At 39.7% G+C, this 27,576-nt stretch overlaps 1 protein-coding gene and 1 long non-coding RNA gene across 5 annotated transcripts in view; both read right to left on the bottom strand.

The window, feature by feature from the left end:
- Window positions 1-22,488, bottom strand: part of LOC139142411 (zinc finger protein 420-like) — a 53,848-nt gene extending 31,360 nt beyond the window's left edge. Inside the window, exons 1-2 of one of the 4 annotated variants that reach the window (XM_070712331.1) lie at window positions 22,217-22,488; window positions 12,064-12,186 (exon numbers count right to left, since the gene is read on the bottom strand). In XM_070712331.1, coding sequence (XP_070568432.1) covers window positions 12,064-12,186; window positions 22,217-22,364 — 271 coding nt within the window. In that variant the 5' untranslated portion in view covers window positions 22,365-22,488. Of the gene's footprint in view, window positions 1-12,063; window positions 12,187-22,121 lie in introns of all 4 variants that reach the window. The other 3 variants (XM_070712333.1, XM_070712332.1, XM_070712334.1) reach the window with 3 other exon arrangements.
- Window positions 17,048-18,050, bottom strand: LOC139142389 (uncharacterized). Its single transcript, XR_011554388.1, has 2 exons — window positions 17,914-18,050; window positions 17,048-17,533 (listed from the first exon to the last, which is right to left on the bottom strand). It is a non-coding gene; the product is annotated as an uncharacterized lncRNA (long non-coding RNA).
- Window positions 22,489-27,576: the final 5,088 nt, after the last annotated feature.

Raw genomic sequence — 27,576 nt, 5'->3', positions numbered from 1 at the left:
GAGTAGCGTACTTGGCAGGTTAGCACGTTGACGTATTCTAGCGGAGTTTGGGTTAACTTGGCTCTGAGGCACTACATAGATTGCGGCCGAAATTGACCGTCTCGGCAACGCTAATCTGTAAGGCAACCGCCTAAGACCGCCTCAGCTGGCGGTGCAATTTTTTGCCAATGGTGCGAGACGAAAATCACGGACTTGGTCCTGATTGACGGGAAGTGCGGACGGATTTGACGGACTCGGCTTGATTAGTCCTGACATGGAACTGATCCGAACGGACTTGAGCGACATTTGTGAAGGGTAACCACCGCTTTTAACCGACTTGTTACCTTCTCGAAAAGACTACCCACTCAGATGTCGGACGTTGTCGGCTGCACTTGGCTCTAGACGTTCAAGCCGTGCAACGAAACACACCGCCTCAGCCTTGCCATTCACGAACATGGCCTCAAAATTTGATACCATTGTTCACCGACTTGGCGGCTGCGGTTAGGTGCGTGAACCGTTGTTCACCGACTTGTTACGCCTATGTTGTCCCTGTGAAGTTCGGCTAACGGCCGAGTCTAACGGGAGTTGGCAGACCTGTGTTTGGTTTATACCGTAGTATGACCGACTCAGGTAGAGGTACCTGTCGGTATATTCCGAGTTTTACGCACTCGGGCGTCAATGACGGGTCGTCATCACTGCTGATGACGTAGACGTGCTGGCCACGTTATTTGAAGGAGCCATGTTTGCCCAACGGACGAGGCCGAGACAGCCGTTGACAATTTTGGCATCCTTCATCTTTGACCGCCTTAGTTGGGTAAGCCGCTCGGCAGGGGACGGTTATGACCTAAACAAGCCGCTGAAGCACTGTTCGTTGCCGTACAAGAACGAGACGGCCAGTCCATTACTGCTTAATGGGCGATCTGTCGGGTTGGCTTGTCACCGACTTGGATGACAATACGCCCTGCGCAGGCGTACTTAGAAGGGACATGAGGTTAAAGATACGGGTTTCCCACCCGTACTAAACATGGGCTTGGGCCAACGTCCTTGGGTGGCAGGTGCGCATGCCACGTACCCAGCTGGACGGAATGTCAAGTTGAGATGCTAATGACATTGACTATGTTATGCTAAGTGCTCGAGGATTTGCATCGCAAATGAGTATTATTAGCATATCAAACGGTGCGGACAGGCAATTTACATGACGGGTAGGAATGTCAGCGCCGGTTGGTGGACTGATTGCCGTAGGTCCATTATAATAACAGGTGGATGCATATATTAACACCCCTGCGTCCAATCATGTCCAGGGCTTTGTTTCCCTGTGGCTTTAAAAGGGAGGGACCTGCTAGTCTGTCGACACTGTTCCAGACATGAGCTTGACGGACCGCAAAAGTTTTCTGAAGGCGAGCAGACGACTGAAGCTCAAAGATGCAGAGTCTCCGGCGGTAGTGGTAGCGATCGTTGTGATGTCCCTAGTAAATTCTAAGAAGTCGGGCAAGAAACGCTCCCGTAAGGCGAAGCCATCTCCGGCTGAAAAACCCGTGGTAAGCGTAAACGTAAGACCGATCGTTCTGCCGATGAGGATGATGACGGGTCACCGGTTGCCAGTGGTTCTCACCCGGCTGCTCCGGGAGAGACTACTTCACCTGCAGAGACTACATCTGCTCTTGTGGGAGATACTTCACCTGCACAGACTACGTCTGCTGCTGCTAGTGAGACAGTGAGTAACGAGACGGCTGATGCCATTGGTTCTCCCCCGGCTGCTCCGGGAGAGACACCACCTGTTGCTACTATGAGCCCTCATCCTGCGTCAGGAGAGGTTCCTGTGCCCAGTGCGAAAGAGCTTGAGTCCTCGTCATCAGCAGAGGCTGCCCAGCCCGCTCCTGCCATAGTTTCGTGTGCTGCGATGTCCCCGCCGAAAAAGATAGTGCGGAGGGTTCGTTATCAGGATAGCCCACCTGATTTTGAGCCAGATATGATCCTTGATGCCGCTACGGGCGAGTTCAGGCCCAGACGCCCAGACGACGGTGATATCACCGCTGAGTCCGACTCGGAGGTTGACGAGGATGCGGCAGAGGACGATGACTTTTATGACAGGCAGTATGTAGGTGAGGCAAGCTCTGATGACGATGATGACGTTGCTGCTGTGTTGGCGGAGGACGACACCCCTCCTGTCTGGCGTATGTCGGAGACTACCGATGCTAATATATTTGAGGAGACCGATTTTGACCATGAGAGAGGACCGACTTTCACCTTGCCCAGCCACTCCCGTGAGCTCGATTACTTTTTAAGTTTATTCCAGCTACACTGATCAGATTGGCCAAGGACGAGACTAATAAATACGCCAAATTCCACCAGCGATATATCGCTAGAAAATAGATAAATACTGGCGTAACGCTGACTACCGAGAGGTGCAGGCGTTCATTGGCGTCTTAGTCTGTATGGGTATCGACCGTAAATCATCAGTGGAGGATTATTGGTCTAGCGATCCTTTCTGAGAAACCAGGGTATTTCTACTGTGATTACCCGCAGTCGCTTTCAGCAGCTTATGCGATACTTTCATCTGGCAGACCCAGAGAACGATCCACGTCGTGATCCTGATGAGGCACGCCGCCGACGTCGGTGTCAGGAGGATCCCCTGTATAAAATCAATCCATGGATGGAGCCCATAGTTGACCGGTGCGTAAATAATTATAAGATGGGTAGAGAGATCTCCATCGACGAGGGCATGGTGCGATTTAAGGGCCGTTCTAAATTTAAGCAGAGATTACCGCATAAGCCTGATCGAGACGGTTTCAAGATATGGCAGCTGTGCGACTCCACCACTGCATACATCGCTAACTTTGCACCGTACCTAGGTGTGAAATTTCGGGATCGGACTGATGGGAGACGGCAGGAGCGAGGTGTGGTGAAAAGAATTACGATGGAGCTGGTCCAGCCATTCTGTGGATATAATCACAGCCTATTCTGTGATAGCCTGTTTAGCACGGTCGTTACTGCTAGAGAGCTGATGGAGACCGGGATCTACATGGTCGGGAGTTTTAACCGCCGTAATCGTCGCACCATGCCCCCTCAATTAATTCCGCCGGGTAAGAGGAAGCGCCTTCCTCTGTCTGTTGGGGATATGAAAGCCACGACCAGAACGGACTCTCGTCTTAACATCACTGCTTATCAGGATAGTAACGCTCAGGTGCTGATCTTGAATACGGTCTATCCACCCTTGGAGTGCGTGCCAGTGGGGAGGGAGACGAGCAGCGACAAGTGCCTCTGTCGCTGTATAATTATCGCCGGTACATGGGAGGCGTCGACCGAGCCAACCAGAAGCGCAAGTACTTTCACACTGGGCGCAAGAACCACAGATGGTGGACATATCTGGCATGTTACCTGATTGATGTTGCCCTGGTAAATGCATATATATGCTTCAAGCATGTACACCCTGATAGTAAGCTGACCCATAAGATGTTTCATCTGCGTGTCGGGAAACAACTCATTGCGGTTATTGTGGGCGATCGCAGCCCAGTGTGAGAGAGGTCGAGGCCACCGTTTCTCTTGCCTCGTACATCAATCCACAAAATCAGCCGATGCACGTTGTCAGCCGTTTGGAGGGGCGGCAGAAATGCTGTAAAGTATGCAGCAGAGAGGGTAAGACCACTGCGAGCGGACGACTGTCTGAGACGTCCAAAGGATGTAGTCTGTGCGGGGTTCATCTTCACGAGGGCGAGTGTTTTGCGGCTTTTCATCATCGCATGATGCTACGAGGTAAGAGGAGCATTGGCGTGCAGACCTCTACTCACACAGCCCCGACGACACCCATCAGCAAGAGAACCCGACGTAAATAACGGACAGGGGACAGCTTCGCCTAACAGTGGCTTGACTGTATTCTTAACACGGACCATGATCACATTTTGAGCACGGTTGTGCCGTTTGTTTGTGCTTTACGATCCCGCTGATTGTAAATTGAAACACGGATTATTTTGTACAATCCCCCGATTGTAATCTTTGTAACACGGACCATGCACTCGGACGTCGAGACAGACTCTGAGATTTATTATTCGGCATAATGTAAATTATTCCCGAATAAAATACTATCTATGGATCGCATATTTTCGTTTGTTTTGTTTAGACGGATTATTTTGTACAATTCCCTCTATTATAATTTTTGAAACACGGATCTGCCACCCCGATTGTAATTTTTGAAACACGGACCATGCACTCGGACGTCGAGACAGACTCCGAGATTTATTGTTCGGCATAATGTAAATTATTCCCGAATAAAATACTATCTATGATCGCATATTTTCGTTTGTTTTGTTTTTACCCCCACTTTCGTTTTTGGCAGATCCGTAAGGACGCTATAGTAATGGATGAACGTGCGTTGTATCACGTGGGAGGGGCACAGCCCAACGGAGGCTGTGCTCGTGCGACGTAGACGTTGTACCAACCATCTGTCGTTGGGGTTAGTGCATAGAGCAGTTGCACTGTCCAGAGCTAAGGTGGTACAAAACTGCACCTTAGTAACAACTGCACAACTAACCTGTTAGAAACGGTAACACTAACGAGCTAAGTGTGCACTGAACTGGCCAAACTACGTACACGCCTTCCTTCAATGGCGGAACTATGTCGTTGACACTACGTCAAAGCAGACTGCACTGTGCGACTCTTCCAAGTCGTTCAAAGTACGTGGCCAAGTGACACAACCCAGGGGAAACAGGACAGGTTTGAGGGTGCTGCCGCACTAACCCCTGGGTCTTCTACTAACCCACGAGAGAGGTGACGTTTCCCCGGTGTGGCCGTGCGTGCCGGCGAACGAGCTTTACTTCCGCGAAAGTAAGCTAGAAAAGGGCATAAAAGTGCACGTCCCCCGGGGCAAACAACGCCCGTGACCTCGTCATTTTCTGGACACAACCTCATCAGCGGTTGCCCCTCTATACGGGCATGCAAAAATTTTTGAAGTCTAACACGTATATGGTCGGTAATCGTACCCCGAAAATGCGGTATTTTCCCGCCAAATGCCTGGCAGGAAAGCGTGCAGGAGAGCCTATCTTCTGTAGACACGGAAAAGGGGGCCGGTTTTGACCGACTTGGCAGGATAACGGACAGGGGCGCTCGGCAGGAAAAGGGTTAAACTGGAGGAATCTGCAGAAATATTAATGTGATGATTTGAAATGGATATGCTTACTGCAACTGCTGTTGACAATTTTCCTTTGCAATAACTGTTGATAAAATTTAATTTAAAACTGGCAGTCAAGCTAAATGCCATTAAATTGGAAAGCAAGAAATTACCTTTTATCATAAGATTGTACCTATTAGACCTCCCTAGGTGGTTTCTTTTGCACCATAATTGTGTACTTAAAGGGTCTTCATCATGACATCACATAAGATGACCCTGATTTGACCTTTCAAAAAACCTCAAGTTTTTCTCCTTTTCCCTTGTATTCTGACTCTGTTTGTGAAAGTTTCCTTTAAAATAATGGTTTTTACTATCAAACTGAGTAATTGCAGGCCAAATTTTGATTCAAGCAATGTAGGTAAAACTTGGACTAAAAAAGACGTCGGTACGCGGGACTCACACAGGCAAAGCCAAGCCTCAGTGTATTCACGGTCGATATACCGTACGTCCATGATGTATTGTAGTATGGTCCGTCCATGAGGGACTAAGAGGAGGGACCCTGATTGCAGTATTGAACAGCAACAATGTTTGCTTCACGTGCCAGGGAATTTGTAACTTTGTAGAAAGGAGAGTAAAGTGTTTCAATACATTGCAACTTTGTAGGAAGGAGGGTAAATTGTTTCAACACCTTACAACATTTTATTGTAGAGCTGTAGTTTTCAATTGAGGAGGCATCGTGACATGATTTCATCAGAAGAAAAAAACATAAAAGCGTGCAAAGACGTCAATATTTTGCCATTTTGTAACCAAGCAGAACAGAGCTATTTTATCAGCCGGCCATATCGAAAGCGGTACACTCAAAGAACTAGAGAGAGTGGCAGCGCGTACGTACAGTGGCCTCATTGAAATTCACTTGTCCGTCGGGCTGGGAGAATGTTGTTTTCACTTGCCCGGACTCAAAATTCACTTGTCACGGGCGTCGGGCGGCGAGAATTTTCGAGCCCTGTTTTTTCTTTTGATTTGAACTCTTGACCCATTTTCTGTGTGAGTGCAGCAGATATTTTTTGACAAGTATCGTTCATGTTGCATGCGAATAAAATGCAATGTCGATATGGACGTAATGCGTATTTATCGTAGGATACTGTGTGCCTGTACGGAATCCTTATAAAAATGCTCGGTCTCGGGCGCAGAATTTCCGACGTTCGATCTCTCAGACGTCCGTTTTCTGCATTTGGCGCTTAGAGTGATGAAAATACGTAAGTAAGACAACAAATACACTCAAGTTTATATAATATAATAGCAATAACCCCCTTCGCAGTCGGGTATACACTCGATTTTGGTACAATTCGCTCCATATAGCACTCGCCTATCGGCTCGTGCTATATGTCGCGCATTGTACTCTCCTGCGGCGGGGGTTATTGCTTAATTCACAGTTTTGTCATAGACTGCCATGTATAGTGAATCAACATTTCAGTGATATGCCAAAATGAAATTTCTTGCACAACCATGGACTTGAAACCACTCTAGTCTAATCATGAACATTTACATTGTATACCAATAATCGAGTGTACGTAAATAGACAGATTTGCCAAGTTTTGTATTTTAAAACAATTATTCTTACTTTTGTCACAGACTACAATGTATAATGGATGAACTTTTTATGCGAAATTCCAAAAACAAAGTTCTTGTACACAGATGCACATGTTACCACCTCTTCTAATCAAGTACAATTATGTCAATTATTCAGGGTCCATATATGCAGAAAAAGTGCATATTATTAATTGTGAAAGAATTTTTTTATAGTTTTGTCATAGACTCCCATGTATAGTGAATCAACATTATCGATGAAATCTAAAAATAGTGACAACATCACTGTTCCCTCCCGTATAGTTATCAAAACAAGTCAACAATTGTATGAAACATGGACATACATATACAGACAGACTGATATACACAGACTGGCACAGAGTGATGACATTGACCCCAAGTGTGCCTTGGCCCATGGAGAGTGATAAAGATATAACAACAGCTGAATGTAATGATAAAATAGTTAAGTATAGGCCTACAGGCACTGAGAGTGAATATGTTACAGCAATTTGATTAGTTCCTTTTCCTTTTCTACTTCTGTGATAATCTTTAAGACAATCAATCTGCAAGGCAGTTTATGTATTGACAAATATGTTATCTTTTACAAGCACACAGTAAACTGTTCTTGATTTTTCATTTACAATATTTGACATACCGGTAGACTGAAATACATAACATGCAACCAATGTTTACACTTTGCCCATACACCAGATACATGGAGAAATTTCAACATACAATCATCAACTCAGAAACCCTACAGGGAAAAACATTGTTTTCTTCCAGAACAGCTGATGCATCCACATCTGGAACAACTTACAAACTTAACCAATTACACAAGGATGATGACACAAGAGATAAAGTTAAACTGTGGTGAACTTGACTATTCCTTTCAAATCCTTACCTAACTTGACATCTTAAACTAAAATACACTGCATGGTTAATTGCGCACAAAAATACATCGGGGTGGACCATTTGATAAGGGACGGTGTCTGGAAGATCAATGAGGTACATTATCTTTTTTATCCGATCCATTGTACATTCTTTTCTCCCCACTCTCCCACCTTTTCTTTTTGTCAAACCTTCTCTGGCTGAATTTTTTATTGGCATTTGTTTGGAATTTTTTCAAAATCTGCCAGGATTTTTTACCGCATTTCAACACCAAATACAGTTTACCATATCAAATGCTTACTAAATCACCACATTATATACTCTTAGTTCCAGTAGGTATAAAATTACCAAAAAAATCTTTAAAATACAAAATGAAAGATATCCCAGTAAAACTGACAGTTTTGCAAAGTTGCCCCAAAAATTCAAAATTCCGGATTTCAACTTAATTTCAATATATCTTATTAACAAAAACCCTAAGAACCGGTTTACTAAATATCAAAGCAATCAGACTGGTAAATTTTGAGAAACAAATTTTTTGACCAAAAATGAGAAAAATTGCCCCCTAAAATACAAACTTGCAGATTTCTTCCTAATTTTGAATATATCTAATTAACATAAACCCTAGGAACCTGTACACTAGATATCAAAGCTACCAGATCAGACGTTTTAGGAGAAAAATTATTGACGAAAAAAGGCAAAAATTGCAACAAAAATAAAAAAAAATTGTCAGTTTCAACATACCTTCAATACATTATATTGAAATTAATCTTAGATACCTGTATACCAAATATCAAAGCTATCAAATCAGTAGTTTTTGGATATCGATAAAAAAATTTTTTATCAAAAATTGGGAAAATTGCCAAAAATTACAAATATGACAATATCAATACAATTTGTACAAGCATGACTGAGGTCATCCTGAGGAACATGAATATTAAGTTTCATAGCAATCAGACGAGCGATTTCAGAGAACAAGATTTTTTGACTAAAAACGAAAAAAAATACCCTAAAAATACAAACATGCAAATTTCATCCCAATTTTTGCACACATAATTTAGAATACCGAAAGAAATCTGCATACCAAGTTTCAACCAAATCTGACCAATGCTTACTGAGTGATAGCCATTTGCAGGATTTTTCCTTTTTTTCACCTCATTTGCATATTTTTGACACTGACATGTTCATTTGAACAAATTCACATCTCCACCCTTAGGTGCACCTGTACACCAAATACTAAGACAGTAGGTGCTACGGTTTAGGAGTTTTTGATGTGGACGGACATACATACATACATACATACAGATGACATTTTTCCACCTTATAGGAATACCTCCCATTTGCATATATACCGGTACATATATGCATATATGGGAGCTAAAAATTACTTTGTTTGTACACGCATGCACTTTTTACCTGCCACTTCAAGCAAAGTACATTTACATGAATTATCACACACATATGATTTGAAATTTTTTGGACAAAGCGTTATATCAGCCACATTTTGCCTTCCTTTTGGGAAGAGGATTTCAAAAGTATAGCAAGTCAGAAGGGGGGTCTTGAACACATTGCGGGTTTGTTGGGGGGTATTGAGTAACAGGGGAGGGTCATTTATTTTCATGCACGATAAGGGGGAGGGTCACTAATTTTTGTGCATGAACTTTTGAAGGGTCACTATTTTTGACGCAGCGGTGTTTCGAAAAACACCGGCCCACCCCCCTGTAATTTGTGTCCAGTCCCTTATGGATCTGTGTACCTCTAGGCCTATGAATGGGTGATGTATATGTTGACCTGCAGTACAATATTTTACGATAGATCTGTTTTGGAAGTATGCTGTGGCCTAGCCCTGCGTACGATGCTGTGTGTTCCTGGCGTTATACGGCCTCTGCTGATTGTCATGGACAAAACTGGCGACATGCGGACTCATTTTGGACCAAGCACGAAAAACTACTTTTCTAACTACTTTCAGCCGAAATCAACTCGATTCCCATCTATGCCTGTACCCAAATCACTCAACCACTCACAGACTAAGAAAAAATTGGCAAGCTCTCGTGACATCCAAAACCGTTGTTTACTGGCAATGCACGGTCAAAGGCCCATGCAGTGCCAGTGGCCAGCCATTGGATATGTTCATGCGATGATTATACAGGTGCCCATGAGCTGCATTATTCCCAGTCAGGTCAGGGCGATGAAACTATGAAACTAAATCGCAATTGATTGGTCTCTGTCGGAGTAGTCCAAAAAGAGACACTTGCCATAGACTATAGCATCAAATGTTAACCGTTCAGACTGAAACATGATGAAAGGTCTGAAGATCGCCGTGATGTCATTCTTCTCAATATGTTTTTCTGAGCTTGTTTTTTACTAAATTGCTCTAATATTATCTGACGTTTCTTTGAAATCTTTATCAACTTTTCTTTCCCAACCTGGGCACAACATTACCTTTTTTACTTTCATAGTAACCTTGCATTCATTTAATTCACAGATTAGTAGACTCTTCTGTTCTTCCTCGATTGTCTGTAACTGACTTTACTATCCAAATTATCGATATTTTTATAACATACAATAAGTTGATCCTATCAAAATTACTCTTTGTTTACATTGATTGGATATCAATATTTTTTCTATGACTTTTGATTTGAAGTCTTTTGATTCTCCATTGGCGGCAGCACATGTTCGGTTACACCTGTCATGTGATGACAGGAGTGTGATTGTAAAGTTGTAGGGAAATTGTTCAGAAGAAAGAGCATTTTGTATTTAGGGGCTGCAGTTCGGGATATTTCAAGATAAACTACCCATTATATATTTCCTACATCTTTGAAACGGGGATTACGGTAATCTTTCCTCTGATGAAAATTTTGTGAACAATCGTGAACTGATTCTAAGATCGTCAGAAATGGTGACCGTGATAAAATAGACACAGATGTAATAAAATCATTGCGAGGAAGATAGTAAGAAATTCACTTTGCAATATTTGCTGTCGTATTTCTAAGCAGGAATAACCTATATTTACACGTTGTGTATAAGAAGACACCGTCCTCGACCGTTTTGTGGAGGGACTGAGAAGAAGAGCAAGCAGGTGTTCGGCGGTCAATTGATTTTATCCACGGCCCTTGTGGAGGGACCGTGTTTGATCATAATAATCTTGATCGCAGCTATTTGGCGAGAAGACAGCGGGCTCTTATAATCTCGCAAAATTATTGATATTATGTCTTTGTGTTGAAAATTTTCGATTGGCGGTAGCAGCTCAAATCAGCAGCCATGGCATATTGGGAAATGTTTTTATCACTGGACACAGAACTACCTTGCTATCAACATTACGTTATGTACTGATGTACGCCCCTGAAAGTTATAGAGGAGGCCAGCTGTGGCATCAGCAGTAACACATTGGTCGTAATCTTGTCTTATTCTGCCCCGTCTTTTAAATTTCAAAGCTAGAAATTTTTACTCTGACATATACATGTAATACAGTGACCTTGCACACTAATGATCATTCCACTGTTTCTGTTGGGATTTGTTGGTTTTTTATTTGCCCCATGGCCCCGGAAAGAGCTTTCTCATGCCATACAAAGTTTGAATTTTTTCAAGGTAAATTTAGTATATTCCCAGTTTGTGGGGTAAGGTTGAGTTGATGCTGATAGAGTAGACATCGGGCCTGGCAGAGTTGACTGAGATCTGGTCTGGTCTGAGATCTGGATCGTTTAGTCCAGAAAACTGCAAAGTTCTGTATGATCACTGTTCGACATTTGAGTGTTTTAACTCAATTTTTTTGGTCAAAATAATTCAATATCAATGTACGCCAGATTCCTTGAGTTGTTTTTGTCACCGTCATATGGCGACGGCTTTAGATTAAAAACAGTAAAAATATTCAGTGCTCGTAAATGCGTGCAAAGTTCAGTCAGTGACTGTTTATGCAGCAGTCGTCAATACAATTAGGATTTACATGTACCCACCACATCAATAGTCCATACGCAAATTTTGTGCTGAATCGAAGGAGGTAAAAATTACGTTAGGAAAGGTCGGTCATTTTCCGTCAAAGATGTTAATCTGCAAAATCTTCACTGTGCACAAACTACATGAGTGGCCGTTATAGGTCTACACTTCCCATGTGCTTTCCACTGTTCTTGTTACGAGCTACATGTATGTTCAAAGCGCGGAGTTAGAGACGTTGGTGAAGTACATTGATTGTGTTCTAAACCACAACCTGTTTGCTCCTCTTGTTTTTTTCTGTGTCCCTAATGTCAACTGGCTCTATTTGCGTACACACATAGCCGTCAGGATTAAGATTTCCTGGATAAATAGATACACTCATAGTTTATTCCGCTAAGATACACACTGTTTTACATGTGCCACTCCTCGGCCCTGGGATCCATTTCCATACATTTAAGATGAACAGTCACCAATCCAGTTATAGAACACTGTAGTCTTTGTGTCAGATCCACAAACGCACACTTATTCATACCATACCAAATAAAACTCGACATCTGCCCTAAATAATAAACCCTTACCTTTCATCGATAATGTATTATCTTGATATTGTTGACGCATCTTTTCAGTCAGTGTCTCTAATGGTTTCAGAAGCTCATGCATTTTGTCCAAATATTTTAGAGATTTAAAAATTGCAGAACACTCTGGAAAAATAAAGAATGTTTCTACATTACATAGCCATACAGTAACATTAACACAATCTGTGATATTCCGTAACTGAAACATATTCAGAAGAAGTCATTTTCATTGCAAATATAAGCACCTTGACAATGTGCTCCAGCGCAACTGAGTTTCAAAAAAACTGCTGGAATCTCCAGTAACCTTAACTTTCAAAATTTCACCAAAATTTGGACACACCTCTTTCATCACTTTCTTGGAAATATTAAAACTTTTTAACAAGCTCTATAACGTTTTCGATGACTAACCAGTATGAAAATGCTGCACTATACATTGATAAAACTCTAGAAGTTACACTGTCCTGTTCTTGATAAAAATGACAGTACAGTGTGACTTCCAGTATTTTATCAAATGTGTTACCTAAGGGAGCATTCGTTTTTTTTAGAGGGAGGGGGGGTCGGTGGAAATCAGGGGGGTGGGGGATGGGGGTTGACTTTTACTTTGACTTTTTCGGGGGGGGTTCAAAATTTTACAATCAATGATTGGAGGGGGGGGTCAAAGTTTACAAAGGTTTGTATGGAGTTATGGAAAAAAAAATTGACTTTGGAATTTCACCAAAATGTTGCTTAATCCTCAATACATAATCTATGAGTAGTCTGTGAGGAAACTATGAATAATTTCTTTTAAATACAAAACTAGCTAAACCTTTGTATTTATAGACTCTTGATTATTCATAGTAATGTACTTGATCAGACTAGAGAGTTACTGGTGTATGTGTGAGCAAGAAATGTGATTTTGGAATTTCACCGAAATGTTGATACACTATCTTGTCTATGAGGAAACTATGGATAATTCTTTTCCAATACAAAACTAGGTAAATCTAGGTATTTATGTACTCTTGATTACTGATATTACTGTACTTGATTAGACTAGGGCGATTACAAGTTCATGTGTGTGCAAGAAATTTGATTTTGGAATTTCACCAAAAATGTTGATTCTCTATGCATTGTGGTCTGTGAGGAAACTTTGGATATTTTTTTTTACAATACAAATTACACAATCCCGCTTATTTCAGAGATAGATGGAAAATGTATATAGACAGGAATTTTATATATATATATATATATATATATATATATATATATATATATATATATATATATATATATATATATATATATATATATATATATATATATATATATATATATATACATACATATATACATTATGATTCAAAGGCACTTGAATAGCACAAGCGCCAGCACATGCATCTATTAGCATTAGTCTTGCCAGGATCTAGCTGCAAAAATTGCTACTCACGAGCGGCAGTGCAAGGTCTTTAGGGAGCCGTCATTATTTATGGCCGGGGGGGGGGGGGTCGGAGGAATCTGAGGGGGGTCACTCAAAAATTGAAAGCTACAAGGGGAGGTTGCTCAAAGTGGAGGACAAGAAAGGGGGGGCTACTCAATTTTGTTGATATGTACTGAAGCATTTGGTGGAGTTACGAATTAATACAACAATAATAGTAAAGATATGTATATTCATACCCGGTATTTGTGTACACACATACACATAATATATATATATATATATATATATATATATATATATATATATATATATATATATATAAATCATAATACAGGTGGTTTCAAGTAGAAACTAACATCTCATTACACTATGTGTTTCACGTTATTGTGATCTTCAGACAAGAATGATCAGCTATTCGACATGGCAAGCCTTATGTTAGAGGCTAGTACTGAAGATTGATATACTTGCCTGATCATTCAAGAGAAACGTCTGCTTTCTATATTCTACATTGTATAGGTTACCGATAGGGGAAAATGTGTAAAGCAAGCTAATTCTGATTCTATAAAGTTTAAAACCAGTGGAATGCCTTGACAACAAACCCATCTTTTATTGCAGGAAAATAATAATAAATAATAAATGTGAATAAATGTATTTTTTCATTTTCAAAAAATGAAATTGAAATCAGTGAACTGGAATATAAGTTTTGGAATACTGTCTCAGATTTCTGTTCCTGATGAGTTTTTTATATGAAAAAAATCTGAACAAAATACTCCCCAAGTGCCACAAATAACACCATTTTAATCTCTATTTTTCAAAAGCTCCAATGGACACCCCCCTCACCCCCCCCCCCCCCCCCCCCCCCCCCCCCCCCGCGTTTTGCGGTCGCTTGTAGTGCTTTCGCACCACATCTTCCCCCTCTTGTAAACAAATCCTACGGAGAACACTGCATGTCATCAGAGCACTGGATACAGATCTGTGCATCAGCCCCTGTCACAGCAATGGAACCTCTTTCCGACACAGACCTGTACCACAGGGTTTAATCAAGGTCTGTACAGGGCCTGTCACAGCAGCAATCCATTTTACTTTATAGATATTTAACTTTCCCAAATTTTTTTTTTTTGGGGGGGGTCACTCAAAATTTCTGTAGCAGAGAGGGGGGGGGTTACTCAAACACGTCATGTTTGGTAGGGGGGTTACTCGAAATTTTGGAGTTTCGAAAGCAATTCCTCCGACCCCCCCTAGGCCGTAAATAATGACGGCTCCCTTACTGACGTGTTGGCTGTGCAGCGCCAGCCCTACGGGCCCTACAGGCCAGCACATGCACAGCCAACACGTCAGATAAAGACTGCGCATGTCCCATGGGCTACAATTATTGCAGCTAGCCAGGGTCCTTCTCAGCCCGGCCATGGTACCTTTTTAGCTCCATGGCCCTGCGTACTGTACAGTGTGTTCCCAGCGCGGCACTTGAGGCCTACCGCCTCCGATCCACCACCGTATACAGCTGAGAACACAAAGCATCGTACACTGGGCTACTTAGGGTCCTTCTATGGTCTTGTGAAACACACAAGCCCTGCTATGAGCACCATTGTGAATGCAACGTTTTTTATGTAAATCCACTTGAGACCGACATTCAATGAACATTTGGAAGTCACTATCTTGTTTCGAAAACGAGGATGTATATATATATATATATATATATATATATATATATATATATATATATATATATATATATATAATACAAAATTTTTGTACAATAAAATCAAAACAAAAATAAGGACTCATCTTGTTTGAAGTGCTATAGACTTCACATGCAAATACTCCTACCCCCACCAACCCACCTCTTCTCAGACAAGGACTTTTTGAACGCAACTGCCTGTTACACTTCTTTAAGAAGACTGTTGCAGTTCATTTTCTGTGAAAGGAATCCTTAGCAACCCATATGATTCAATTTAGTACAACCATAGAGGTAAACTATTGTGCAACACATACACACAATTACAGGGCTTCCTTTTCCCCATCGTTCGAACTGCAACTATGTTTAGATGAAGAGTTGAAGACAAAAACAGTAACTCATTTTTTTATTGATTAAATTTGGTGTTTGGACCAACTGACATTAGTTTGATTCACGCATGTACAACATATGCTTTCAACAACTTGCCTTGATTTAATCGTGTCTCGTAGACATATTGTGTTAGTCAATCTGTTTTCAAAGTTGGATCGCGTATTTTGACAAGCATACGGTAAGCGGTCTTTAGATAGAAAGAAACCACAAAGTATTGAGATAGAAGTTTCATGCCCAGTTTATTTCAGTTGAAAACTACTGCAACAGTGTTTTCAATTGGCTTCGAATTCACAAAATACGGTTTCCAGTCACCTTGTGGAGATGCAACAGACACACGTCAGACGCGACGTTGGAAATATATCACTATCTCAACTGTAACAAGTTGCAACACAAATTTATTTGTAAACAAACTAGGTCGACCGTCATGGCTCTCTCGCTACAGGCTGGATAAGGCCACGATATCAACAGTTTGTATGAGCTTATCGATTGTACGTCGCTTGAAAATCAACAAAATACACTTCAGTTTAACTAAAATTTTACAAATTTCTTCATCATGCACATTGAAAGAAAACCTCAACCACGGAGACCGGAGCATTCAGCATCACGCAATGCAATGGCCATGCTGCCATCCAACGCTAAGTTCAATCGCAATCAACTTGGCTAGCAAATCGCTCCATTTTTCCATAGAACATTCTCAAAAAAGTGGTAAAATCTACCGTTTCTATCACTCAGAGAGCAATAGCTGTACATAATATGATCGTCTTCTGTGTCTGAGTTGCGGAAAAGCTATCATAGTCTCTTGACTCTCGTTGAGTGCACGGCAGCAGGGCAGTCGACCTGATTAAATATTCATTAAACCACTGACCCCTTCTCGGAAAGTTCGCATAAATTACTGGAACTCTCAATTGTTAGGGTGGATGATGTCATTATTTTAGTCCTTATATGGTACTAAACTGGGTTCAAAGGGTAAAGGAAAAACTTTATGGCTTGCTAAGTTAGGCAATGCGTACCTAAGCTGGACAGAACGCATAGTACACAACCACTGTCAGGTATCGTAAAGAGACGTGGCGCTGAGAGCGAGAGTATAGTCAAATCGATCTTGTCACCTGATAGTACAGCATTGTCCACCGTGAATTTGACCGGGATCTTTGAGTTTGAGGCCAGTTCGCTACACTTTCATGGGCGTGGCGAACCAAGAAGACATTTTATTCGCCACCCAGCACTTTCTGTCGCATTTTGCGAATGTGGCGAGCGCTAGTGCGACCCCTGTATATATATATATCCACAATGACTATATATATATATATATATATATATATATATATATATATATATATATATATATATATATATATATATATATATATATATATATATATATATATATATATATATATGTAACCGGGTAATTAAACTGACAATTAAATTTAGCCAGATAATTAAACCCGACCAAGGTTCATATCACACAATAAACAAACCAGGAAAGAATGATTATCGTACAATTTGCGTTGCAGTTTATATTAAGGTTTATTTCACTACAGCTAAAATCTCTACTACTAATGATAATAATAATAAAAGAATAAAAACACTGGTCTACAATGATTAAAACCAATGGCAGTATTACTGGAAAATAATTTCCAGGCGCAAAATCTAAAGTTCATCCACCATAATAAAGTTCCAGATAATTCTAAAATGGCTGTTGTCTAGGGTTCATTCACTTAGCTATTGTTCATATGGCTGTACAATGGCTTCTCCGTAAGTTGTAGGTCAATGTCTGTCCGGTTGCTATGACGATGATAGTCTATCCAATAGGAAACTACGTTACACACACAGAGTCATTCCAGGCGCTCCTCCCTGGGGATTTGGTTATTCCAACCCTGGTAGCAAGAGTCGAGTTGATGATTGATACGATCCAGGCACTCCTTGCTGGCTCCTCAATCCGGCCACAATAGGAACACACACAGTGTATCAGTAACTCATTAACTGGATCTCCTCTGTAAAGCACAGTCATGTAAAAGACCAACGGCAGTTATGTAAGCGTTTCCTTCTGTTTACACTATCTCATTCAAGATGAGACTAAGTCAACATGATAGCAAATACACTGTACAAAAATACCATGAAACAAAGAACTAAGAATCACAGAAAACCTCCTTCAAAATCAGAAAACCTAAATTTCAACATGTTATAATAACTTCACTACTATCATAAAGTACTATTAGAACCAAACTAACTACAGAATAACAACTTAGAAACTTTTCCACTTTAATTGGGAAACACATGGTCCTCCCACGTTTTAACTTGAGGGGTGTGTCTCATACTCTGAGACTTTTAAAAGTTCATTGTTTTCAATACCAAAGGGTTTAAATACACATACCTGTAAAGCACAGTCATGTAAAAGACCAACCACGTTGTCTGGGAATTTTTTTCTTGGCAGTAAAACGGATAATAATTCCTAAACGTACGTCCACACTAAAGTGCTGTCTTCAAGCAGTGAAAATCAGTAGAGCATTGCAATGCATTGTGGGCGAAGACGCTATCAATGAAATTCCACACATGTGTCATCACACTCAAACAACACGCAGCAGATCTAATCACATGACTTACAATCGTAACCGGGGTTACACATATATATATATATATATATATATATATATATATAAGCATCGTACGCTGGGCTACTTAGGGTCCTTCTATGGTCTTGTGAAACACACAAGCCCTGCTATGAGCACCATTGTGAATGCAACGTTTTTTATGTAAATCCACTTGAGACCGACATTCAATGAACATTTGGAAGTCATTATCTTGTTTCGAAAACGAGGATGTATATATATATATATATATATATACTGTGTTTCCCGGAAACTTCATGGTTTTACACGCAATAGAATACGGCCAAGTCCCTCTCCTAAAATGACATCGTCCAAAATCTTCAACCAATCAATGACTCTGTATCAACCATAATTAAGTGTCTGTGCTCGTAATGCACAGGTTTTGATGTTGGGACTACTTTCGGCATGAAAGCCGTCTTTTAATTGGACAATGCATTTGAAACGTGGACACACAGCAGACGTCAATGCATGGCGCATGGCAGTTATTCAGATACGGAGCGGTCGATACTGCTTCTGATCCACGATGACTGAACTAGTAAGAGGTCCGATCTCCGAAACTTGAAAAAGGCATTACCGGTGGTAAGCTTTATCAGACAAAGAAAGAGATCTAGTAGCTTCTGCTGCCAAGAGCCACAAACTGCGAAATTGCTGGAGACTTCGCTAAAAAGAGCATGATTGCCATTTTGAAGTACGTGAGCTTGGCAAGATGTTGTCCCTGTGCAGCAGATTTGAACGTCATAGAGAGCTACCTACGTTTGAAATCGAAGTTGGAAAATAATTTTAAAGATGGTCATACCAGTTCCGTAACTCAAATCTCATTCAGTTACATGATTCGAATATTGACGGCATGCGGTTTTAGAAATATTCAGGGGTCTAATTTAACTTCGAATTCAGGGGTCTAATTTAACTTCGAAAATCATTTAATTTGTTTTGGTATTGCGATCCAGTGTTGGTAATGTACAGTATTTATTTTTTATTCGGTCCAACTTGTCTATTTTGACATCCCCATTTATTTTGTTCAGCGAATCAAACCATTATTATCAATTGGTTTACATTTGTGTCTTTTTATTTTATATGAATTATCGTCTTTTCGATGCGCCACTTGTACAATCATTGACAGTCTCGCTTCTACTATCCATGGTCCATCCACCCTGCAGAACAGCACTATGTACTATGGTGCAACAAAGGTCAACGTGTACCGTATGACTCAATTTACATAAATATCAAAACTTACAAACCCCCCCGAATAGGATATCAAAAAGCATGTCAAAAAAGCATGTCACCGCATCATTTTTGTAAGCAACCAAGGATGAGTAAAAAACTTAATTTTTTTTTGCCTTAATACCTGGTATTTTATTGTCATTCAGGGAATATGACTGGACAAAATTGCTGCACAAAACAAAATATTGAAAAATGCAGGTCTACATTGTTACTTTCACGGTCTTACATTTCAGTATTTTCACTGGAAATAAAGATATCTGACTTCACAAGTTCAAATTTATGAACGTACTAGTATTATTTGCTTCAATTGACTGTGTCAATTATTATCAATTCAAGAAATAAAGTGAAATTTAGGGTGTACTGGAATGGCCTAATCATTGAGGAAAAAAGTCTATGGTAATTATTGCATGAGAAATGGATCACCTATTCAGGTATATCACAAGCGGTCTTCGCCTTAGTGAAAGACAAAATTACCAGTAGTATGTTATCAAATGTTGATTCTTCATTGGTAAGACCTGAATATAAGTTGCATGTTTATTCAAAGTATATGCTTTCTTCAATTAGGTTTATGTTAACTACATGATCTGACAAAATCACAAAAAGCTTTCTGAATAGTATTACAACTAAATACAACAAAAAGTGGTTAAACATTTCTTCTCATGGTGCCACTTCGGCAATTATTTACAGTCAACAGGGGCTTGCCATTCCGCTCATCTCCCAGTTGTACAGTGAATGTCATGCAAATACTGTAATACACTGTCACAACAGGGCAGATATATATATATATATATATATATATATATATATATATATATATATATATATATATATATATATATATATATATATATATATATATATATATATATATATATATATATCCGACTGTATTACCCTACTTCTGACGTCAGAAGTAGGGGGATATGGAAATCCTGTAAACCGTATTATATATACAGTATATATATAATATATATATATATATATATATATATATATATATATATATATATATATATATATATATATATATGTATGTATTACCCTACTTCTGACGTCAGAAGTAGGGGGATACGGAAATCCTGTAAACCATATTATATATATATATTTAGCATATACCCATGCCCATACTGCTACATCCTAGTGACGTTCACCGTAAAATATCAGCCGTGATATTTCACGGTAAAAGTCAAGATATGCACAATGAACGTCATCAGTTTTAGAGTTTTCCCGAACTACATTAGCAGTTTGTTGGGAAACGATGTAAACAACAAAATGGCTGCCGCTCCCCGGCTGCGAAGCTATGTCGCCGACGTAAAAACTTGAAGGGCTTCGAGGAACACGGACATTTTTGGTTGCAAAATATGGAAATAACATGTTGATTGAGTCTTGAAACGTTTACACATGGTATTTTTTGGGGGGTCAAGGTCTACCAAACATTCTGCCGTTCGCACGGTGCCGGCAATGTGCACGGTCTTCCCTGAACAGGTAGTGAGCGCGTGGTGTGACAGCAATGTCGCGCGCGCGACGACTGTTGACATGGCAACTCTCAGGTTAAACTAACAAAATGGCGTCCCCTCTCCGCGCGAGCTCCGTGCTGTACGACGATCGAAGTCAGGATAGATTTAAAGCTGAGCACAGTTTTTGATCGGTTACAATTGTAATAGCATATTGCATCTTAAAAAGTTCCTTCTGTATAACGATTTTGTATCCTGGTGTCTTTCTTCTTGGGTTTCATTGAGATATGGACGACTTGCAGCGATATCGCGCGCGATGTTGACAGCTTCGTCGTATACTTTATGAATGAAGCCTGTTCACATTAACATTCTGATATTTATGCGCAAGGCGTAATAAAGTAAAACCTCAAAATTTAAGGTTTTTCGTTCTATTAGTAAAATTATGGGCATGGGTATATGATAACCTCAAAATATATATATATATATATATATATATATATATATATATATATATATATATATATATATATATATATATATATATATATATATATATATATATATATACATATCAGTGTTCGCAGTAACTTTTTTCTCCTTGCGTACCGCATACGCATTAGTCTGCTAAAATCGCGTAATGGCTATATTTGAGTGCGTAATTTCACTTCCGCACTCGATTGATGAAAAAACTGACTGCAAAATACAATGTGCCCTTCAATAAACCTACACTACATATTCGGATTGAATGATGTAAGCTTATTTTAATGGAAACAGTTTAACGAACAACTTGAACAACCCGGCCGTCTTTCAAACATGCTGAAACGTAACAGCGAAGGTATACATGTGACCGTCAAAACATATCGGGCAACCAAAAGTTAGAGTTATTATCCATCAACCCCCCCTCCCTGTAAAACAACGAATGCTCCCTAATCTTCAGTCTTGCCCATACATGATACAGTGATCATGTATAGGAAAGACTGAAGATTACGGTGGACACAAAGTAATTTGTTAGAATATTGTTAGTAACTTATGAAGTCCACTTATCTGACCACTTTAGAGCCCCTAAGAAAATCCCTTTAGAAAATCCCTTTTAGTTCGCATATTGTGATGTGTCCTGCATTCTTTACTCCGTGCCTCCGATCATGTCTTCCCCTTCGGGGAAGGCCAAAAGACGACGGAGAGGCCCTAGAGTACTTCACACGGCCCTGCCACACAGATCTATGCTGCGAGGCGCGTCCATTGTGTTTTGACTTCAGGTACACAACGAACAACAGACTCCTTTGACCCTGAAACAGTACCTTTTTCTGGATCACAGGGACTGTCCAACGTGTACCTGACCTCAAGCGATTGTGGGCTATGTGGGTGTTTTACATCCGCTTCACATGGATCATACCTTGTTGACTTAGTAGTAGAACACCACAGTTGTTATTGAATTCACTGCCACCGCCGCCATTGTTGTTTGTTCTCTCACAGGGCTCCAAATCCGATAGAAGACAGTCCTTCTTCATTATTTCCGTCGATTTCGTCTTTAAAGTACACATTTTGCTGCAAACATATTTCAGAGGGGCGTAAAATTCAAATATGAGACGGCGTCAAACAGCGGCAACATGTGTGTCCAGTACGGAGCTGTTCGCCAAGCTTTGGTTATATAATATGAACTTTGACCTCTAGGCCTCTCTTAACTCTGAAACATCCGTTGGAGGCGCTTTGCTCAAGAACTGTGCATGTGTCTCCCATCATCATGATATACCGCGGATAGACTCTCGTCTTCTATAAACTCTCATTCTAACACAGGGGAAAAAATCAGTCCCCTGGGGTGCAACGGTTTACCTTATTTGATTTTATTAATTTTGACTGTGATATTTCAAATAAAGAGTTCAACTCCAAACCGTCTGAAAGCTTTCTTTATTACTACAAGTAGCCTAATTTTATTAATTTTGACTGTGGTATTTCAAATAAAGATTTCGACTCCACACCGACTGACTGCTTTATATATTACCGACAAGTCGTTATCTCATCTTATCAACTTGTGTATACACCACTGTAATTGCTCCAAAAACATTGCCAACTTGCTAAATAATCCGCCGTCCGTATCAGCGGATTAATTGATTAAGTAAACACCACAGCCGTCACACAGGTAGTAAAACATTTTTTATCCGTATGATATTTCCTTAATAGGAAATCACCAACGAAATACGCCGATTCTTTTTATATACGTACACATTATCCACAAGGTTAACAACAAGGAAGATGCAGTGGTATCCTACATTAAGCACCTTGCAAGACAAGAGACAAAAACATATGCAACAGGTGGAAAAGTATATGTCAATTGTCAAATGTACATAAATGCAAATATATTGTTAGTTTTTTATTGGTAAAAAAATGTGCATAGTTCTCTCATAGACTACCATGTACAGTGGATTAACATTTCAGTGAAATTCCAAAATCAATTTTATTGCACAAACATGGACTCTAGTGTATTAAAGAACATTAATATCAATAATCATGAGCACATGCACAGATTTACCTATTTTTGTATTGGAAAAAAAATTATTCATAGTTTCATCATAGACTGTCATGTATCATAAATAAATCTACATGTCGGTGAAATTTCAAAATCAAATTTCTTGCACAACCATGCATGGACTTGTAACCTCTCTATTCTAATCAAGAACATAAATATTAATAATCAAGCGCACATACATGCACAGATTTACCTATTTTTGTATTGGAAAAACTATCCATAGTTTCATCATAGACTACATTTTAGATGAAATTCCAAAATCAATTTCTTGTACACAAATGCACATTTTACTTCCCAATTCAAGAAAAGTACATTTAAATACACTATCAAACATAGCATGTTTTGTAGGGGAAAATTGTCAATAATTTGCCTGATAGAATCCATGTATTATGATTTGATATTTTTGGATAAAGCACTTTATTACATGCCTCGTATATCGAACGTCGCGCGCTCCATAGGATTCAATGGTAACTCGCCGATGACGTCGCGGGCCGCATAGTCATCACTGGACTGAAAGTGAACCGGAACTATTTTCAACTTGAAAACTTTTCGACGAAAAAGTCTTGAAATTGCATGTTTTGCACAGAAAATCCGGTTTTTGGAAAATCTCGCATAACAATATTGATAAACCGCATAACAGTAGTTTAAATATATCAATGCGCCATTCGATGATGAAAATCGTTCTGTTTTTAATCGTTTTTCGTCTAAAATGAAAATAAAGCATTTGACTATAATTTGCCAATAAACGTAAATATTTTTGGTGCAATCTGAGAAAGAGAGGCATGTAATAAAAATATTATAGCCCAAACAAGGGACTATGTACCCTCGGGGCAGGAGACCATTTGCCCTCCTTACGTCGGGCAAATGGTCACCTACCCTCGGGCACATAGTCCCATGTTTGGGCTATAATATATAATATCAGCCACATTTTGCCTTCTTATACAGTTGCACAAAATATGGTGATCCTCCCTCAAATACCATATCTCTTCAAAAATGCTGGTGTGATAAATTGCGACTGTCCCTCCAAAAACACCAACCCTCCCCTCCGTAATTTTCCCCTAACTTACATAACAATTGAACAAATTGCTATGTAAATTAGCTAATACTGTTTCAGTTATTCGTGGGGAGAATACTGCAGGGGTTGGGGAGGGTCAAGTTTTAGAATATCAAACAAGGGAGAGGGTCAAATTTTAGACAGGAGGATAGGAGGGAGGGTCACGTTTTACAGTACAGGTGTGCGCGGAATTCCCCCGGCCCCCCCGCCTGCAATTTACTGAAGCTTGTCCAAATCTTGATTGGCTCGACACTCTTTCCATCGAGTTTGCAATAATTTTGTTCACTTCCTCCTCGGGAAGAGTCACGATTGTTCTTTTCGCCGTGTTTGATTGCGATGTCGATGAAGTCGATGTATTTCCACCTGTTGTATTAATATTCTGCGTATAGCGAGTTGCCATCACTGAGGATTGTTATGAATGCGAAAAGTGATTTCGAATTTTGATGATAACTTGGACGTACCCGACTGTAGGCTGCTAAAGTGTCCGGCTGGACTGATGACTGTCTATTATTACAAACTTTCTAACGTGACTAAAAGCTCTGTAGACCCCCTGCCTACACACCATTTATCAATGCCAAGTATCAAATTCACGTAACGCACAGACATCAATTTCTCTTTATACTGCTAAACCGTGAGAAATTACATTCATAACCCCTCGCTGTTGCCGGTTTCACCTTCGACCACACTGGCACCCTCAGTAGTTGAGCCTCTGGAAGCAGGCGAGCATACGGTTGGGTCGGTGAGCCTCGCTTGCTAGAAAGGCCGTTGAGGGCGCATCACCATATGCTTGAGGATAGAGCTGCGAAGCGGACGAGGGGCCGCGGCATAGAGGCTGCATAGGGGATGGGCTTGAGCAGTCGTGATGAGATCTTAGTTTCTTAATCAATCCTCAAAACCTGAAAAACGTTCAAATCCCCCTCTATTTGATCAAAATTGTTCAAGAATCCCGCATATTCACTGCTGATGTGTCATACTCAGGCTGTGTTGAATTTCAACATGATTTTTGAACAAGTGACCTAGCGGCCGATATATCCCAGCTGTGTTATGTAGAGAATAATTATTTTTGACACATGTGTTGATGAAGAAAGTGGAAGTCTTTGGTAGCTCATTTCGGTGGCCAGACAAACCAGATATGAACTGAAAATGCTTACGTGTTTCATTATATATTGCAGTTGTACTTGCCTTGGTCGAGTCTTTCAAGCTCTACATCCCAAACTGCGAAGGTCAATAGATGTACGTAGTATAATTAGCTGATATGAAAATGCAAACTATATTTCACCTTTACGACACAGTCCACTGAGAGCTTCCCTTAGGAATATGGGTATTCAAACTGCTAATAACAGGCAGTGTTGAATATCTGCGAGCAGACCTCCCCGATACACGTTTATTTTTTTCTTTGCGTGCATCCGTAATAAATATGCAGCTATATGGTAATATTTGGGGGACTAAAAAAATTTGTTCATATAGACCGGGGGTGACTTGAAAATGTTTCAGGGTGGCGAGGGGAGATCTGATAAGATTTAAATCGCGATTCCTCCAGCCTCCCTGACCATTATTTATGAACGCAGCCTTGATAATCATTTCAATCACACACTTTTGAACAGCATCAGCTTGGGCTTGCCATGTCATGATATAATGAGATCACAGTTCGCAAACAGGGCTATCGTGGAGATAAAAAGGTGAAACGTATCGCCATACTCTTTCAGCGTATCGCATGAATACACTTTTTCAAACCCAATTTTCTTCGACTGCAAACTACGATGCATTGCTGAAATGCACAACCAAGTCGATTGGCACTTAGTTCAAGACGCATCTCCGCTAACGAGGATCACCTATTTTTCACACTTAATGTACCCACCTTACATACAGCCACATCATGCATCATTTGAAAGCTTATTATCTCTACTTCAAGAAAATTGACAATGTGGAGCTGCTAAGTAGGGTCATAACCCCCTAATTTGCATAATTCACATGGGTACCCGATTTGCATAAATGTGAATAAAAGTAGGAAATTCATTGTTAGCTACACTAAACATACTTTTAAACTATCGACTGATATACCAAATGAAAGGTATTTGCATGTGGAATACAAAATGGATATCCAAAAAGATATTTATAATGATTTCTCTGAAATATTTTCATATTTATATTGAAAAAAATGTTTTCCCATTTTGATTAACAATATTTTAAATTTTTTAACACATACAGCCACATCATACAACCACATCATACATTATTTGAAAGCTTATTATCTCTACTTCAAGAAAATAGACAATATTTAGTAGTCAAGTACGGCCGTAGCCCCTAATTTACACAAATCATACGTGTACCCAATTTGTATAAATGCGATATAATATTAGGAATTTATTATTATCTACTCTCAACATACTTTTAAACTATCGAGTGATATATTATATGAAAAAATATTTTCCCCTTTTAAATAACAATATTTTAAAAATTTTAACACATAAAGCCAAATCCTACAGCATCATCATTCGTCATTGGAAAGCTTACTATCTCTTCTTCAAGAAAATTTACAATGTTGAGCAGTCATGTACGGCCGTGGCCCTTAATTTGCATAATTAACATGGGTACCAAATTTGCATAAATGCGATATAAAATTAGAAATTTGTTTACTACTCTAAACATACTTTAAACTATCGAGTGATATATTAAATGAAAAGTATTTGCTTGTAGAAAACAAAATGGATATCCGAAGAGATTTTAAAATGTTTTGCTAAAATGTGTTCGTATTAATGTAGAACAATGTATCTTCCCCTTTTGAATAACGATATTTTAATAATTTTATCACATAGAACTGCATCGTACTACCACATCAAACGTCATTGGAAAGCTCATTCTCTCTGATTTATGAAAAATGACGATATGCAGCTGCCAAATAGGGCCGTGATTCGTTTATTTGCATAATGCACACGGCTACCTAATTTGCATGAATCAGATATAAAATTACAAAAATCCATTGTTAAGTACTCTAAACTTACTTTTAAACTATCGAGTGATATGTTAAATGAAAGATATTTGCATGTAGAATAGAACACTTACTATGAACTCATACATTAAACAAACAAACATTTCGATACATTAAAACAATCATGCAACAACAAGACAATACAAAATACAAGATATTTTCGAGATAGAGAGTAATGAAATGCGA

The sequence above is a fragment of the Ptychodera flava genome, chromosome 10, assembly GCF_041260155.1.
Source record: "Ptychodera flava strain L36383 chromosome 10, AS_Pfla_20210202, whole genome shotgun sequence".
In the NCBI taxonomy this organism is placed as follows: Eukaryota; Metazoa; Hemichordata; class Enteropneusta; family Ptychoderidae; genus Ptychodera; species Ptychodera flava.
The sequence above is the reverse complement of the archived record's forward strand: the minus strand, read 5'-3'. Positions and strand labels throughout refer to the sequence as shown.